At 43.5% G+C, this 19,175-nt stretch overlaps 2 protein-coding genes across 4 annotated transcripts in view; one reads left to right on the top strand and one right to left on the bottom strand.

Annotated features, from left to right (window-relative positions):
* Positions 1-19,175, bottom strand: part of ARHGAP23 (Rho GTPase activating protein 23) — a 197,467-nt gene that overhangs the window by 56,939 nt on the left and 121,353 nt on the right. For 2 of the 3 annotated variants that reach the window (XM_063959691.1, XM_063959689.1), the window contains exons 5-17: positions 18,213-18,291; positions 18,012-18,066; positions 15,905-17,168; positions 15,398-15,553; positions 13,940-14,051; positions 13,554-13,611; positions 5,709-5,846; positions 5,117-5,410; positions 4,840-4,901; positions 4,626-4,750; positions 4,374-4,495; positions 3,790-3,945; positions 2,980-3,058 (exon numbers count right to left, since the gene is read on the bottom strand). In XM_063959691.1, coding sequence (XP_063815761.1) covers positions 2,980-3,058; positions 3,790-3,945; positions 4,374-4,495; positions 4,626-4,750; positions 4,840-4,901; positions 5,117-5,410; positions 5,709-5,846; positions 13,554-13,611; positions 13,940-14,051; positions 15,398-15,553; positions 15,905-17,168; positions 18,012-18,066; positions 18,213-18,291 — 2,700 coding nt within the window. The remainder of the gene's footprint in view (positions 1-2,979; positions 3,059-3,789; positions 3,946-4,373; positions 4,496-4,625; positions 4,751-4,839; positions 4,902-5,116; positions 5,411-5,708; positions 5,847-13,553; positions 13,612-13,939; positions 14,052-15,397; positions 15,554-15,904; positions 17,169-18,011; positions 18,067-18,212; positions 18,292-19,175) is intronic. The other variant, XM_063959690.1, reaches the window with a different exon arrangement.
* The window catches only part of SRCIN1 (SRC kinase signaling inhibitor 1), a 900,548-nt gene that overhangs the window by 879,924 nt on the left and 1,449 nt on the right, over positions 1-19,175 (top strand). The window lies entirely within an intron of this gene.

Here is a 19,175-nt window from a genome sequence, read left to right as displayed (position 1 = left end):
ACACGCAGCGGTGTCCGGCCACTGATACTTACCGCTGCCGTGCTGCCGGAATCTTCTGCCGACGGAGCGGCCCCGACACGCGCCGTACGCAGCGGTGTCCGGCCAGCTCCGGAGAGCTCAGTGTCTCCTTCAGCAGGGTGCCCATCCCGAACCGCACGCAGCTGCGATGGGACCCCGCCGGCAGCATCCCACTGTGCAGACTGGCAGAGGCAGAGCTGCCAGTCTGTGAGTGTAAGAAAGAAAAAAAGAAAAAAAAAGATAAATCTTCAGAAGTCCCAAGAGTGAACCAGCTCTCTCGGGCACTAAAATAAGACTGGCTTGGAGGGGGGACATAGTAGGGGAGGAGCTAGTCACATGGTTATAAATTTAAAGTGCCAGCTCCCAGTTACTGCCTACTATTTCCCCATTGTATCTGCACTCCAGTGACCCCTAGTGGATGAAGGAGAAAAGGATTTACCGGTAGGTAATTAAAATCCTATTTTTTGCCTTCGTTCACCTTCACGCCTGGTGGTTTTATAAATTATGGGGGTTATTCAGGTTGTTACCCAAAAAAGTTAGCAATTGGGAAAAACCATGTTGCACTGCAGGTGGGGAAGATGTAACATGTGCAGAGAGAGTTATATTTGAGTGGGTTATGTTTCTGTGCAGGGTAAATAATAGCTGCTTTATTTTTATACTGCAATTTAGATTTCAGTTTGAACACACCGCACCCAAATCTAACTCTCTCTGCACGTGTTATATCTGCCGCACCTGCAGTGCACATGGTTTTGCCCAATTGCTAACTTTTTTTGGTTTGCTAACAATCCTGAATAAGGCCCTAACTACCCACTTATCACTTACAGGGAAGGCAATTTTCCAAAGACAGCACATCACATACCAGTCTCTTTCGATAGTCAAGCTTTTTTACCCTGAAAAGTTTACGGAGATGTTGAGAGTGACCTAGGCGAGGCTATCTTTACAGTTTATTATGGCCCAAGCAGATCTGAATGATGGTCCTGTTCACATCTATACAAATGAAACTACTGCTCAATGAGGTGAAAAGCCACTTAAAGCATTGTTTTCAGGGGATTAGTATGTATTACCGATGCTCGGGGTGCTGGCGTCAGTATACAGACAACGGCATCCCAGACACCAGTATGCCGGCAGCGGAGCGAGCGCTAGCAAGCCACAGGTGGGAACAGCCCGTGAGCCGGAATTCCGGCTGGCGGCATTGTCAGCATTCGGGATTCTGTCTTCGGTATCCTGACCGTCCGGATCCCGACTGATGGCAATGTAACTGCATCCCGTTTCCAGAATTATATGTATTGTTTTTGTGTACATGATGTTGGTTATGTATTTTGCAGTGAGAAGATCTAGTACCAATTCCCACATAAAACACAAGGTGGGATCTGAATACTACATTGCAGCTAATGAGGGTCGGTGTATCTGTTCAACATGTAAAATGTCAAAGCTGACAAGCCAGTACCCTAGTTCCCTAATGTGCTGCAAAATGAATGAGTCAGGTTTGGAATTTTAAACTTGATGGTAAACCAAGCCGGGGCACACACAATGCTGTACAGGGTGTAAGTAGCACTGTACCGCTTCCTTTTTGTCATATCAACAGCTAAATACATTCCCGGCTACTGCACTATTCCTTCCATCTACTCCTGTAGCTACCGTATTTATCAGCAAACATTGGCCCCAATTTATCAAGCCTTGGAGAGTGATAAAGTACCAACCAATCAATCAGCTCTTTACTACCATGTTACAGGCTGTGTTTGAAAAATTACAGTTAGGAGCTGGTTGGCTAGTCATTTGTCACCGTGCTAGTCATCACTCTCTTATACCCCTTTCACATCGCACAAATAACCCGGTATCGACACGGCATATTGCCGTGTCGAACCGGGTCAGTGTGCGATGTGAAAGGTCCTTTGACGATTTAGCGGGTCGCCTGACCCGGTAATTCAACCCGGTAAAAAAGAAGGGTTTTACCCGGGTTGATTACCGGGTCAGGTGCGGTGTGAATGTGACCCGTGTCGATGCGACATGGCTCCCATTCACAGCATAGGGAGAGGCGGCGCAGGAGATGAGCTCATCTCCCGGAGCCGCCTCCACCCCCGCCCCTGCTGCTCCCTCCGCTGCTATGGCAACCGACCCGGTATATTGCCGGGTCGGAAAGCCAGCAGCGGAGCGCAAATGCCGGATCCCACGGTAAGTACACGTTTGTCTTACCGGGTAGGATCCGGCATTTGCGGTCTGAATGCGGTATAAGGCTTGATAAGTCTGGGCCAAAGGGTCTTAAAAATCAAATTACTGCCATTTATTCTTCAAGATGCCTGTGTACCTGTGCATGAGGCCATATTGGGCAGACTTAGGAGACAGTCATCGTCTAACCACATGTTCCACCTGATAAACATAAGATTTACTATAACACAGTGCTAAGTGCAGTCTAGATGAACTTGTGCACCTTACATTGCTCTCACATGCGACAACAAGATTTTGTTTTGTGGGATAATTTTAGAATCACTTAGTGAAGCCAACACATTCATGAATCCCACTGTAGTTTTATCCAAGCAAAAGACTTGGATATGGCAGATACCCGACTTTTACATTAATGCACACGACAGTGGTACAGTACATGTGATAAAAAAAATCTTTACAACAGTATTTTTGGGTAAAAAGAAAAAGCTACATTTCATAACGACTCGGCACTAATGCAATTAGCAGGAATTTAAAGTGATGTTTTTAAGTTTTCCATGATGAGCATCGCCATCGGTAGCCACCAGTTTCCAGGAGCAGTTTCCAAAAGTAAAATGTGTGACTAGGTTTGAATAAATGCTGCAACTTGCTGCCTAGATCCAAGTGAATGCTCTGCAGCTGTACATTTCCTAGCTCCTAACAGGAAAAAGGCTCCATTGCCTCCATACAGTGTACCATATCATCAGCCAGCGCAGGCATTTCACCCACCAATCACAGTGCACAAGGGGCCATCATACTCACCATCAGTGAAGAGGGGCTCGGGAAGTTTTCGAAAGAAAGATTTGAGCAAACTGCTGACAACATTCAAGTCCTGCCAGCGCTGAAACCAGAACAAAAACATAACAGTAAGAAAATGGCAGGTGTTTGTGAGACTTCTGACTGCTAGGTTTCCAAACTGAAATGATACTTGTTGGCTAGATTTTGTAGTGCAAACGCTGAAAAACCGCTTTTGGACAGGATTATTTTCCAATAGAAGACAGGGGAAAGCATAACAGCAGTCATGTTCAAATAAATAGCCCTGCTGTTTTCAGTAGCCTCTCTCACTAACCTATCTTCACTTTTTTCACTATATATTTATTCACTGTAATGTTGCCCTGGGGTCACTCAGCTGCTTGGTTTTGGAGTGTCCCACGTCCTAGATTTGTACCCCCCAATAGGTTAGGGACTTGCCCGACTAATGAGGTCACCTGGACGCGGTGGGCAAGCCGTTATTTATGGCCATAACTGTGTAAAGAACCTCGCTCAAAATGCAAAATTTTATTGCAATGATTATTATTAATAAATTGGTAATGTTTGAATTGTGCACCTGTAACCTTGTTTTTGTATGCAATTATCTGCAAATGATCTGATTACCACTTGGTGGTACGAGCTAAAATTATGTGAAATTCACTTAAATATGTAAAGAACTGTATGTAATACTTACTCTAAAATAGATTATAGGCAAGTATATTCTAACACCATGATTGACACAAGAATATTGCATTAAACAAGAGTATGGAGTTTACTTGGTAGTTACCATATTTGCTAAAAGATCATCCATAATCCACTCACCTGGTCTTGTATGTTGGTGTCACAAAGGCCCTTGTTGAGCTGATCTTGTAGATTGCATACTACAGCATTATTTCCAGGAACACGGTATATACCCAAATACTCCAGACCCTTTTGTTCCACCAGTGTACAGCACCACTCCACTATCAAAGGGACCCCCTGCGGGTGATATAATATGACCTTCATGTACAGCATATTTCAGGTTAGGTTCAAGAAACTCACAGCAGGTGGCGCCATTAGACAATAAGATGTACGCTCTGCTTTATACCATCTGTATATCAACATATACTGTACAGAGCATTAATTTTAGGCGACAATAACACTGAAACACAACACAAGGCGCTACATATAGGAAACACAATACAATACCAGACATTTGTATAAAAAATATAAATATAATTAACAAGATAATACAGCAATGCAGACATATATCCATTAGTGTGAGCGTATTATTATATATTATATATATACACACACACACACACACACACAGACATCAATCGCTGTGCTATATAAAAACCGGTTATTAAAACAAGTAAAATACTCTTATAAATGTTTAACGTTAACATACTGCTGGGCAGTATCACCTTGTTCTCTGCTGCAGGCTGGCAATCCTCAAGTCTCACACCGAATGCCCGTGGTGGACACTTTTTGTTCTTCTTCATGAGGTTGATTCCCCAAGGAACCTTAGTAGAAGGCCCTTCCTCTGCTGAAAGAAAGCATAGACAACATAAATATCTGTTGTAAGCAAACTACTGACTGCTGCAGGACTGAGGAACTCAAACTGTAACCAATTTGTTATGACAATTATATTCCTAAGTTTCATACAATTACACTACCTTTTCCAGCAGTGTCTTGCTTTGGTGATCGTGGGGCAGCCAGTCCTGCTGCCCATAGGATCTCTGATCGAATTCCTAAGCTCCTTGTCCCCTTAGGGGATGTGTCAGGTTTGGCCACAGTAACACTACAAAAAGATACACATGTGAAGCTAGACCACCAGTTCCACGGCCAGATAAGTAAAGGTCATTTCTAGAATACTTGTAGTCATCTTACCTAAGCTTCCGATAGTCATTAAGCTTCTTGTTAATTAAAGCATGGCTGGCAAAGCCGGGGTCCTAGAATAAAAATAGACAAAGTCTAAATATCTTTAACACCACCAAGATCATTTATACAGTACATGACTGACTCCTTACATACCCTACTAGAAGCTTCACTCACAATTCCCCTAAATTATCTCACACCATTAACTCTGCAAATATCTACGCTGGACCCTGCTTCTTACCATCCACCTCCCTTCAGCCACTTCCAAGAATTGCAAAAATTTCCTTACTTCCCCCTCAGTCCGGCTGTTCTCCCTGATAGCTTTGACCCAGCCCAACATATCATCCCGGTCCTCAGCCTGAAAGAGATATTCACAGAAGTCAGGTGTTGTCAGGCGGAAAACGTGCTTCCTCTTGGTCTCGCTGTATGAGATGTCCACCAGGCTTCCGAGGATGCTGATTGGCTGCTCCTCCTCACCTGGCCCAGGGCCCTGTAACTCTGGACGTTCTTTGTGCAAGAAGAGAAGGTGAGGGCGCAGGATGGAGAATACACGCTTCCATTGACGGAGCCCGCCGCCAACCTTCTACAGAGAAGAAAGACAAGAGAAAGACAGTTTCCATCATAACACAAAAACAAAAAGATAGTTTTCACCTGACACACAGAAGTGGTCAAGTCAGACCATAAGCAGTCTGTATTAATAAAATAGTAATAATCTATTAATAATAATCAATAATACTTTTTTCTTTACTTCTAAATAAGGAAAAATAATAGATGTACACAGTGGCTAAAAATAAAACATAGAAACCAACCATTTTATAGGATTATCAACCATTCAGTGAGTAGCGCAAGGACATATATTTGATAAGCCCCTTCCATCATACCTTGCCTTTGTTAGTGAGAATCTGTTTGTAAAGCAGCCAGCCTTCTCTCCGCACATCACTAAACTCTGTATCAGAAAGCTCAGAGGCAGAATGGCGTTTTGATCGTCCCTCCTCCGAAGCAACTAAACTATCCAAAGACTGTAAGGAATAAAAATATAAATATCACTATAAGCACAACTGTTAAGTATATGCATACAACATGAGCTATAACTTAATAGTCTGAAATGATCAGATAAAAGCCTTTTATCACCCTTATGTAAGACAGGAAACACAAAAGTTAATAATATACACAATAAGAAACAAGTGGAGAATTTAATTTTCTCAATGAAAGCCAACAAAATGGCTACTATGTGACGAGTAACTCATAGCCATGACAAATTTTAAACCATTTTTAAACCTAAACCTGGTACAGATTATAGCCCTTAAAATACAAAGAGATCATAGTCCCCAGCTCTTCTACATATAAATAATGTATGCCTTATGAAATATTTTGATATCAGGGATTTATCTGCTCCACAGATTTCCTACTAAATTGCGCTTCAGGACCAAAGAAGATTAATAAAAGAACAACTTGTACTCAGAAACATATGTATGCTAGAGGTAAAACTGATCACACATCAGCTCATACTGAGGCGATGCAGAGCTCAGCCATTATGGCTCCACCATTGCATGCATTATTATCCTTTATTTATATGGCACCATAAGGGTTCCACAACGTACATAAATAAATGAGCATGACACAAAAACTGTGACTTACAGTACAAGACAATGTAGGACATATACATGGTATATAAACATTTCTGTGTATGCGGTCACGACACTGAAATAAGCAGAATGAAGGCAGAAACCGAGGGTTAGGTGCCGTGTAGGAAGTATGGAGTAGTTGATAGTATAAGTAAGAGAAGGAAAAGCACATGAGGGGAGAGAGCTCTGCTCGTGAGAGCTTACATTCTAAAGGGGAGGAGCAGACAGACAGTGCTGACATAGATGGGGTAAACAGTGAGCATGGAACAGAGGGTTAGGATGAGAGATGGCTGGGTTTGATGAAGAAGTGGGTCTAAAGTAGATATAAGCGGGTTCGGTTCCCAGAGAACCAAACCCTACCGAACATTACGTCCCGAGCCCGGATCAGGACTTCCCGCCAGACTCGGAAACCAGAACGAGGCAAAACGTCATCATCCTGCTGTCGGATTCTCGTGGGTTTTGGATTCCATATAAGGAGCTGCGCGATGCTGCCATTTTCACTCCAGTCCTGGAGAGTGTAGCGAGAGGACAGGTCTCCTGGTGTGGCATGTGGGGTGGCGACCTGCTCTTATGTGCCATTCCTGTGCTGTCTTGCTGCTCAGTCCAGTGGTGGTGTCTTGTGCTGCATCAGTCCAGTCACAGTGGTGGTGTCCTCTGCTGCCATATGTCCAGTGCTGCTATATTAGTCCAGTCCAGTGCAGTGGTGCTGTGTTGTCCTGCATCAGCCCAGTGGTGGTGTCCCTGTGCTGCCATAAGTTCAGGGGTACTGCCATATAAGTCCAGTCTAGTGGTGCAGCCGTATAAGTCCAGTGGTACTGCCATATAAGTCCAGTCCAGTGGTGTAGCCGTATAAGTCATGGGGTACTGCCTTATAAGTCCAGGGGTTCTGCCGTATAAGTCCAGTCCAGTGGTGCAGCCGTATAAGTTCAGGGGTACTGCCGTATAACTCCAGTGGTGCTAATTTTTACAGGGTTTGTCCTGTGTGGCCCGCAAAATTGCGGGCCACTTTCGACATTCAGTCACAGCGTGCCACTCCTAGATGGGCCAGGTGTTTGTGCCACACACTTGTGTCGCTTAGCTTAGTCATACAGCAACCTCGGTGCACCTCTTTTCTTTTTTGCATCATGTGCTGTTTGGGGATTAGTTTTTTTTAAGTGCCAACCTGCCTGACACTGCAGTGCCACTTTTAGAAGGGCCAAGTGTTTGTGCCTCACACTTGTGTCGCTTAGCTTAGCCATCCAGCGACCTTGCTGCACCTCTTTATTTCTTTGCATCATGTGCTGTTTGGGGCCTATTTTTTTAAAACTGCCATCCTGTCTGCCACTGCAGTGCCACTGGCCAGGTGTTTGTGCTGCACACTTGTGTCGCTTAGCTTAGTCATCCAGCAACATTAGTGCAACTTCTAGGCCTAAAAACAATATTGTGAGGTGTTCAGAAAAGACTGGAAATGAATGTTATTGAGGTTAATAATACCGTAGTATCAAAAGTACCCCCAAATTCTGTGATTTTAGCTATTTTCATGTTTTTTTTCTTCAAAAAATCATCCAGATCCAAAACCAAAACCCGAAAGGGTGGTTTTGTCAAAACCAAGCCAGATCCAAAACCAAAACATAAAACACGAAAAGTGCCAGCCGCACATCTCTAGTCTACAGAGGCTGTTTAAAGTTTTGTAGAGAGGTGGAGAATCGGATACGGAGAGGGAGAGAATTCCAGAGATAGGGAGCAGCAGGGGCAAAATCTTGGGAGGTGGGAGTGGGAGGAGGTAACCAGTAGGCAGGACAAGCAGTATGCATTTGTGGAGGATGGGCGGGAGTGTGAAGGGAGAAAAGGTCAGAGACATAAATGGGAGAGGAATGGTGAGGGCTTTGCGAGTGTGACAAATTTTAAATGAATTCTGAAGGGTAAGGGGAGCCAGCGTGTAGGGCTTGTAAGAGAGGGAAGGCAGATGTAGTACATTTGGAGAACAAAATGAGCCAGGCAGCAACCTTGAGCACAGACTGGAGTGGAGAGGAGCTGTAGTCAAGGCCAGATAGGATCTTACAGTAGGCTAATCTGGAGATGACCAGAGTGTGGATGAGGGTCCAGGGTGAGAAAGGGTCTAATCCTGGAAATATTTTTGAGATGGAAGTGGCAGGACTGCGAATGGTGCTGAATGTGTGGTTGTAAAGGAGAGGGAAAAGTCAAGGATAACTCCAAGACAGCGCACTTGGGGCTGGAGGACATAGTTGTGCTGTCAATAGATAATGAAATTGTAGCAAGTGAGGTTATGCAGGGGGGTGGGAAGATGATCAGCTTAGTCTTAGACGTGCTAAGTTTAAGAAAGCACTAGGACATCCTTTAAGAGATAGCTGAGAGACCATTGGAGGTTCAAGTGAGTAGGGAGGTCAGGAGAGGAAAGGTAGATCCGAGTATCATCAGCAGAGAGATGATATTGGAGGTCAAAAGAGCTAATGAGCTCACCTAAAGAGGACGTGATAGGAGAAGTCCAAGAACAGAACCTTTTGAAACTGTGGAGGAAGTGGAGTCATGAGAGGAGACAGAGAAGGAGCGGTCAGAAAGGTAGGAGAGTGTAGTCCACAGTGCCAAAAGCAAGAGAGAGGCTGATGAGAATGAGTATTGAGTAGTAGCCACTAGAATTGACAGCAAGGTTGGTCATTGCTGACTTTCATGAGGGCAGTTTCAATGGACCAGAAGCTAGATTGAAATGGGTCAAACACGGAGTGGGGGGAAAGAGGGAGGAGAGATGGATTGGTAGTCGGAGAGAGTGTTGGGCTCAAGGGTAGGTTTTAACAATAGGGGAGACAAGGGCATGTTTAGAGTCAGAGGGGACAGTGCCTGATGAGAGGGAGAGATTGAAGATGTGGGCAAGATGCAAGACTGGAACAGCCAGAAAGAGAGAGGTAGCAAAGAACACGGAGGGAATAAGGTCAAGCAGGAAGGACCGAATGAGGGCCATGTCTTCATCTTCACATACAGGGTAAAAAGTAGTCAGAATTGCCAAGACCGATGGCGAGAGGTGGTCTGGGAAAGGAGGGGACAGAGGGTCTGGTAGGATGTGAAGTAGGTGGCAAAGTCAAGGGCAGAGAATGAGGAGGGTAGATGAGGCAGGGGTGGGCAGAGGAGTGAGATGAAAGTAGGAAGGGGCTTAAGGACTGGGAGGAGATGAGGTTCTTGAAATATGACTGTTTAGAGAGGGTAAGGGCTGTGCTGTAAAATGAGAGCATACAACTGAAACTGAACATTTTTGCAGATGATCTGGTGAATGTGGGATCTACAAGGTTGAACAGTGGTGGCTGGAGTAACAGAGTCAAGAGCAGAAGTAAGGGAGGCATTGGATAAGGAAGTGGCTTGTTCAGGGCAGGAAAGAGAGAGAGAGAATAAGAGAGAAATGAGTTGAGCAAGGAGGATAAGGAATGGTGTTTATAGCCTCAATGTTATGATTAGTGATGGTAACCATAAGAGGAAGAAGTGGCGAAGCTGAAAAGGATTAGTTAAAAGAGAGCAGGTGATGGTCAAAGAGGGACAATAGTGAATTGGAGTAGTCAGAAATATCACAATGGTGAGTGAAGATCAGATCAAGTGAGTTCCCACTCCCATGGAATGGTGAGTATGTTCACTGGGAGAGATCAAACAATTATGCGTGGGTAAGGAGTTTAGAGGCAACGAATTCTGTGGGGATACAGACTGGGATGTTGAAGTCACCTAAAATAATGGAGGGAAGATCTGAAGAGAGGAAATTAGGGATCTAGGAAGCAAAGTTGTCAAGGAGGCAGTAAATGAAAGCTACTCAAAGGTGAACAGGTTGGGAAGAGGCGTATAACATGGATGCACGGCACTTATAAATATATTTCCTCGTATACATTTCTGTAGCCGGACCACCTCTATCCAAATTCATGGTTCATACCAATCACCATTATCAGTGCACACTTACATACGCAGAACTCCGCATAGCACACAATTCCTTACTGAACTTTGCCTACATGCGAATGCCCCATTACAACATATCTTCGCCACTTCAGTCGCAAGTGATGCAACTGAATAGTGTACAACACAGCATCACCCGTACGTGTGTGTGTGTTTAGGCTTGTGTCAGATTGTTTTATGTAAACCTCTCTTATTATTTGCCAAACACATCTAGTCGCACACGATCTTGTTGCTCAACATTTTAACTGTGCGATCGAATGGACAAGTATAGGAAAACATGGGATTGTTCAACTTATGTTAAACCCTGTTCTTGCAATCTACTGGGGTACACTGGATCCCCATAGCTACAGTTTACAGTAGCAAGAGTTTGGGCACTTTAAATTTACCATAAGATAACTCTCGGCCCTCTCCTTCTATATCCAACTGGCTACTGGGAAATTTCAACTTTGTCTACCAAAACTCTTTAGAAGCCAGGACCACAAAAAACATTAATAAGTGTCTCCAAGGAAAAAGGGCTAATTGCAAGTACAAGCATATCGCTTTTTGCTTTCTTTCAGAGCTTAAGACGGGTCACCACAGGGACAAACCCAAAGCTGTTCCTAAGGCTGGGTACACACCAATAATACAAGTCGGTGGACCCGTCATCGCGCAGAGTGGATGATTAAGGTAGGTATACACACTTACCAACTGACCGCTCAATGTGTCAGTCAGCCGCTGCAACAAGTATATGCCCGGTAGGCGGACCGGGTTTACACACAGCCAGATGCACAGATAAATATCTTTAGATATATTGGCCATCGGCTGTGCTGCACAGTCGATGCAATATGTCTGTAAACAATGTCATTCACAGACATATAGGGTGCACACACCCACTGATGGGCTCACACTATATCTGTGAGGGTACATTCAGAAGTTGCGGTGCAAGACACCTTACATCCAAACAAGGCAGCCTTGGAAACAAAAGTATTAAATCTGTAAGAAACAGGCAGGCATCATCCACAGGAGTACTCAGGTGAAGTTTCGGCAGTTAGTTCCACGTCAGAAGGCACATCCCGCAAGGCCACGCCCCTTAGTGACCTCCATCAGGCCACACAGAATTAGGGGCCTACGTTTGGCTGCACCAGGTGTCACTGACCCCGATGCCGTCACTTGATAAGATTTCTGCTGCCACTGCTTAAGATTCCTGCAACGGCACCCTATTACAATGGAATTCCAGTGCTCCCCAATGGAGGAAAAGGAGAAATACAGATTTCTATTTAAAAAAAAAAAAAAAATATGAAATAGATGTAACCTTTACCAAAGTGACACAAAGACTGTTTCACAATGCACAAACAATCAAGTAATGACTTCCGGTATTTAGCTTCAGCTGTATTTCCTTATATCACATAAACACTAATGGAATCAAGGGCCCCATACATCAGGTGGCCGATTCCCCAATCCGTCCGAAACCGCCATTTGGTGGCCATTGCTGATCGATTGGAGAAATTCTTAATGATAAAAAACCCTGAGTTGCCGGGCTGGGGAATCAGAATTGCAATAATCAATTGCAGATGTATGGGGGCCTTATGTCAATGATACTTCAGTATATAGAAGCTCATATTGTGCACGATGGTTGCAAAGCTTTTAAATAGAAATTGGCTTATAAAGTGATGTGTTAAACTCTTGATGATTTGTAAATGCTAGCTCACTGTGAAACTGGAAACACAATGTGTGCTGGTGCACTATATCGTCATTTGGAAATATGTCATTTTTTCTATCATTTCTGTAAGCCTTAAATACTACAGCATTGAATACAATCATGCCATATCTGTGCCTCTCCCTCTTTCAGAGGCAGACTACATGAAGTGTCGGATTAAAGGCAACATGGGCCTGGAGCTTAAAATGTTCAAGGGCCTATTTTGAGAAGGGGAATAGCTGGGGCCAGTGCCATGTGGGTGTGTACACCCATACACTTCAGCCCCACTGTCTTCCTATATACATAAAAAAGAAAGTTTACATAACTTTGTAAGTAAACTAGAAATACAACTTTAATGCTCATTATATATGCCCGACTGTGGCCAGCTAGGTAGCTAGTCATCATTACGCTGCTATGATAGGCCTATTTTATTGTAGAGGCCTGGAGCTATAGCCCTCTACCCGCCCTATTGTTAATCTGGCCCTGACTACCTGTGACCCTGCAGCAATTGTGTACATAACAGTCCTAGCCTAGTAGCGCCTCAGAAACTTTAAGGTTACAAGCTACCACTTCTTAGCACCCCGAAACCATATAAAATGAATACAAATATCTGTGCTGGATTATATCAGTACACACATTTGGGAGTTGCTTACCAATGAAATGCAAGGTTTTCCTATTTTTTATCATAATTCTATCAATGTGTGGCGCTTCCCTATTGTGGTCTATGGTTATTCCTAACTAGTTACCAGCAAGTCAAAATGGCGGAACAACAGTAACGTCAACGCTGGCGGCTGTGCATGCCCAAATGGAGCAACGCTTGAATGGTGGCCGCTGGCACGCAAAACACTTGAATCCCCCCATAGAGGTGAGGAGCAGCATTAGCCTTTTATTATACAGGATTGTGCACATTATTGTTTTTATTGAAACAAATGTCTATTTCTTAAAAATATGCATATACTAGCTAATATAGGTTCAGCAAGAATGATTACATTGGCCAATCTTATCCTGGATAAGTAATATAAGTATTTTATTTGAAAGATTCTGTTAATATTAAAACCAGTTACATATTCAGTTCAAGTCTACTCATCACCTACATAAAGTGGGTGCAGCCATTCTATAAGCTGGATCTACAAACAGTCTACAGTCCTAGTGACACTACTCAGGCTTCATGTTTCAGGACTCAGCTAGTGGATTCATAGACTGCATTCTCATGACTAATGGTTGGGCTCATAAAATTACTGCTTCCAGTGTGTGTGGGAGATGGGTGAAATCTTACGACAAATTTACATGTTCAGAACCAGGTTTTTTAGGCTTAGAAGCTGTAAGCCCTCGGACCATTAGAGGGATATTACTGATCGACATAATGCATACGGCCCTAAGTTTTTTCCTCCTCTCTTACACAGAAAAACAGCTCTAGTATATATTTGAAGTTGCAGGCATCCATCAGCATTATACAAACTCATGTGACAATCTGTAATTATATACACAATGTATTTTCTCACCCCATTAGTGAAGAAGCTACGCAGCATCCTGAGACTTGGCACCCGGCCCACAATCCTCCTGTGGTTAAAGGAAGGGATAATTATCAGATTGCGTTTCTAGCAGAGACAGTGCAAGCTTTTAACATTCGTCTCTTCAGGGCCGCAGCTTTAGAACTCACCTTTCTAGCCAACCTAGCTAAAGCATACTCATACCATTTGCCGGCTATCCATATAGTGCCTCCTTAGACAGCACATTAACTGAAGATCTCATACCAGCTATAACACCTCTGCTGTGCTCATCTAAAGCCAGAGTGGACATATCTCCAGCAGCCTAACGTGAGATACAGATTTCTTCACTACCCATGGTCACTCAGAGCCTGCTTAGCATCTGCTCCGCTCACACTCACCTTTGCAGTCGCCCCTCATCGCGGAAAGTGTTGAGTCCATCATCACAAGATTTTGAACGTTCAGTGGTGATTGCCAGGAGATATGAGGAACGCCGACTAGACTTAATGCTACCTGAGAGAGACAGAGCAGTTAGGATATTATGAAAGGACAGAGTGGAAGAGTGGAAGGTTGTAAGAGGTGAAGCAACACAGACACAACAGTTAGTACAAGTTCCTCACTTGCGTGCACACAAACGTTCTGAAAAGCATTCGCATTGCACAAATTTCAAAATAACCTGCAGCTTTTAGAAGCGGTAGTGGATGGTAAAATACAATGAATTTCTTTGTGAACACCAACTGTGACACATTATAGTGCAGGAAAGCATTGAGAAGCATTGATAAACCAGATCTTATGCTCTGAGGAAGCCAATACAAGGTACATAGTTGTGCCTGAGTTCTAAATATTCTTTAATTTAATGCCCAAGTGCCCTAAGTCTCCGCCACATACTGATAACATGGTATAACAAGATCACTATAGTTTCTCTTCTGCAGAATATTACCCATATGTACAAGGTTCTTCCAACATTTGCAGAGCATATCCCTGTTCCAACCCCCTTTAAGAAAACATAAGGACACATTTTACAGAGCATCTTAAACTTAAATAAGAACACTATGGGCAATTAAAAATAACTTACAGAATTGGAAACAAGATTAAAAATAACACTTATATCCATTATTTACTTCTTAACCACTTTCCTGACGATTTCCCCCCCAAAAAACGCTCAGAAATTGTTAATTGTTGGGGGGGGGGGGGGGGGAAGAGGGGTTTATGAGTGAATCAGGTGAAGAACATGAATTTTACCTTATCCAAAATTTAGTGTAAGAAAAAGAAAGAAAAATCTGAATTTTTTTCCAATACTTTTTTTTTTTTTTACCAGCGGAACATCGGCTGGCACCATCAAAACATTGTGACCATCGTGACTTTCCTTTTAACAGCAGGGACAGCCACCAGGTACAGGGGGTGCAAGGGAGGGCTTGGGGGTTGATTTACAGTTCCCCAGCGGCTGCAGACAATAGTAGCCGCTGGGGAAGTGTCCTGCCGTGCTGACCGATCAGCAATGATCAGCAGCAAGGCAAACACTTGGGGAGGAGGCGGGAAGGCGGAGGGACCTTCCAGTCCCTCTGAGAGCAGCAGCAGCGGAGGGAAGTTTTTTCTTCCCTGCAGCTGCAAAACACTGTTTATCTGACTGGTCGCATCCTGTGTGACCAGGTCAGATAAAACACTTGCTGGTGTGGTCGCATCTGATGCGACCATGCCAGGCAACTGGTTAATACTCATTCTCTGGTTCCAGAAAAATAGGCTAAAACAACATATGAAACGGCCTTTAGAAATGTGTTTCAATTAAGGGAAATATCAATCCTTACTCCAAAACAGCAAATTTGACTTTGGAATTCAAAGATTGTTGAAGAGGAACTTACTGCAATCTTGTGAGTAATGACGTCCAATGGAAAAACTAAATGTTGGTGAGGAAGGACTATCAACAATCACAGGAGCTGAGCTGATGGCACTGGAAACAACACAGGACGCAGGGACATGTTTAGCTCGCAGGTCAATGCTTGGACTTGTTGGCTCATCTGTAAAGAAAGGAGGAATCACATCAGATACTATTTATTTATTTATTAACAGTTTCTTATATAGTGCAGGATATTCCATTGCGCTTTACAATTGGATACTACTACATTGTTGTTCATGGATGAACATGAACAAAAAGGTTAGTAATATTATCATATGAAAAGAAATATAATCTCATAGGCTGACAATGGCTTTTTTCAGAATCTATGACAATAATTCTGTAAAATATTTAGTGCTCAATATTCTCCTTCATTACAGAAGGGTATTTACACTGCTTGCAAGAGTCATCATCAACTTAAACATGTGTATGAACAATGATTTTGACACTGATATGTTTCTGAGTTCAGTCTTACCAATAAACGGGATCGATGCCAGAGGCTCCTCAGAAAATGGTAATGGGGGTACCCTTTGCAATGGTGGCTTGCTAGACGTCTCCTCACTGCCTGCAGGAGAAGGGCTGAACTCTACATCTTTGTCTTCATCTGCAAAGAGCACATTGACTTGTCGCACAGCAGCAGGGAGCTTGCGTCCTGTTGGAGGCTTCTGCCTTAGGACCACCTCATCTCTCCTCTCCTCTGTGGCACTACTGTCATCTGTGGAGCTAACACTTACAGTTGGCTCCCTTCTCTCTGGTGGGGAAGGGGGAGAGCTTGGATACTGTGCTGTCCTAAAAGTTGGGAGGCCACTAAATCCGGTCTCCCTAAATGAAAAAGCATGAAGAAGCTCAGTCCGACGCTGAAAAGAGGGACTATAACTTCGATACCCTATGTACCCTGAGTCCCCAGAAGTAGAATGCTGCGTTGGAGGTTTTGGTACTTCTCTAGGTACAGATGGAACATTCTGACACGGTGGCGGACAAGACACTATTTGAGATGTCTGTGGGGGTCTGTCAGATGCCCAAATAAAGCGTTCATAGGGGGGAGATATTAAAGCACTCAAATCCAATTTCTCCATAGACCTTCCATAACGGGGCAAGAAATTGTCCGACTGTGCCCGATGACCCCAGGAATCATTATCAGGAGGACGATGGAGGGTGTCCTGTGACACACTATGAGGCCAGTTACCCTGATGAGTGACTTCTCCTAGACGGTCTTGTGAGGCACTACGTCTTCTAGGGGGCAAGGCTGAGCCCCTCCTACGAGGTGTCTGCTGGGACATCCAGCTGCACAGTGCCTGATGTCGCTCCCACTGACTTACCCAGCGGGAGCCAGCTGGCTGCTCCCAATTATCTGGAGGAGCTTTATTTGTTGGCTCTGGTTGATGGCGAGAAGTCCAACCATATGCGGAATTGCATGGAGGTCCTGGGCCCCTGAATCTGTCAGACACAGCTGGTGATGTCATGTAAGGTCTGGGTGGAGGGAGAGGATTAACAACAGGTCGCGAGTACTTATCACGGTAAGCAGGACTGCTCCTCTGCACTTCACTATGCATGGGGCTTCTGTCTGAAGGAAAGTCTTCACAACTAGAACGATGGAATACAGAGCTTGCTGGATACCCAGGAGATGATTCTGGATGCTGATTCCGCCATGGATAAAAAACAGGGGGTGGTTCAGGGATGCTATGTGCACCCCCCCGGTACGGCTCATTCCCTTTCAAATATGCATCCTGAGAGTAGGCCTTTTTGAGAAGAAGGAATAAAGAAAAGTTAAAAGGCAGGATAACAGATGAAGGTATGCATTCTGGAAGTGTATCTGAATCACCATATTTCTTAATGTGACAAATGTGTGATGGAGAGATACAATCTACAAAATACATGGGCAGATCTAAATACTGTGTCTGATCATGGAGCAAAGACTTCAGGTAGAACTAGTTACTTGCCACTCACAATGGGCAACTGGAAGACATACAGCTCAATCAATGTGGAAGATGGCATTCACGTGGTCGGGATCGTGACAGTCAGAATGCCAACAGCGACATCCAGACAGTAAGTACAGGGTTAGGGTTGGACACTGGGGGAAGCTTAGGGTTAGGCTATGGGGGTGGACGGTCAGGCAGCAGGGAGGGAGGGGGGGGGGGGGGGAGATGGTTAGTGTTAGGCTGCAGGAGGGGATGGTTAGGGTTGAAGTACTCACTGGGATCCATCGAGATTCTGAATGTTGGGACGCCGCTGTCGGCATTCTAAAGGTCGGGTTTCCGATACCATCCCTTGCAAATTACATCTGACCGACTGGGACTAATTTTTGCCACAACATACAGTGATCTGGGGGGCCAGTTCAACTTAGAGCTAATGAATTAGCCATCCAGATCTCTGACTGCTATTATCTACACAGTGCTATTAGCAATATTTGTACGGCACTATGAATATAAACTACTACTAATTGTTTGTGGCACACTAAAGAAACTACTGAACTAGTAAATACCATTAAACATATAACCTAAGTACCGGTGGCATTAAGTTTGGGAGAAGCGATTACATATTGATGTAGATTAGCAGTTCGTTACATCATGTCTGGCACTTACCAGTTGTAAAATGTCCTCATCCCTTGGCATAATGGAGAGTTCCAGCACATCATCACTGCAAGAGTCAGTAAGTGGGTTGTAAAGTCATGTTATGTGACAAAAGTCCCTCAGACAGCCCTCTCCTAATCTAGTGGGTCGTCTCATGTGGTTCTTACCCAGTACCCTCTCTTTCTTCCTCCTTCCCTATGCCCTATATCTCACCTGTTTTGAATCAGAGCAATGACCTGTGAATATGTTTTCCCGATTATACTTTCTCCATTAACCTTTACGAGTCGATCACCTGGAAAAGGATTGTATAACTATGTCATTAATTAACACATTGCCAGTCCTATGTACTCAATACTGTATATAGCATTATCTAATATTCCTCCTTACATATGTATTCTAGAGAAGCACATTATTTTAGTTATCCTTGCCGGTTAGAGAATGCGCATTAATATAGTAATAGCAAAATCTATTCAATTTTATCACTTGGGGTATATTTTGCTTAATAATCAAATTTCATTTATAAAATAAAAAAAAACACAAAGAAAAAACGTCTTCTTTATTATGCATGTTATGCTGATCTTCATTTTCATACTCGTATATGTATAAATATATACAAAATCATCCTGTATCAAAAGACATGTTGTGACATTTACAAATAAAAGAGAATGAAACGAGCTGTACAATGATAATATTCACTTTTAGTCCAGTCCCTTAACATACTGTAGAATATGACGACAGAATAGAACCTGAAGTCATAACAATATATTGGGATACTATTATGAAATCTGAGGTTGGTGGGAATTAGTTGTGAAGCTTTCTATAGCACTCAGTCCATGGATACTGTCCTGTAGAACCTGACACTCATTGGTTTACTTTCACTGTTTTGTTTTGTTTTTCTTTTTAACAGGATCAAAAGTTATTCATTACAATCCTAAAATCACCTAGGTAGTCTGTTTTGATGTGGTCTGATGATTCCTTCACATTTTTACTCTTTTGATAGCTACCTCAAGAGTCCAGAACCCCCAAGTAGCTACATCCATAGCATTATTGAATATTACTAATATTTATTATTTTTTTAACTATTGCTCTGACTTTCACAAGTAATAGGTTGTTATATTCATACCAAATTTACTAGTGTCCCCAAACTTGCTCTTCCTAAATGTGGTACCACATCCT

Source organism: Pseudophryne corroboree, chromosome 3 (genome assembly GCF_028390025.1).
Source record: "Pseudophryne corroboree isolate aPseCor3 chromosome 3, aPseCor3.hap2, whole genome shotgun sequence".
NCBI lineage: Eukaryota > Metazoa > Chordata > Amphibia > Anura > Myobatrachidae > Pseudophryne > Pseudophryne corroboree.
This window is presented reverse-complemented; position numbering and strand designations above follow the sequence as displayed.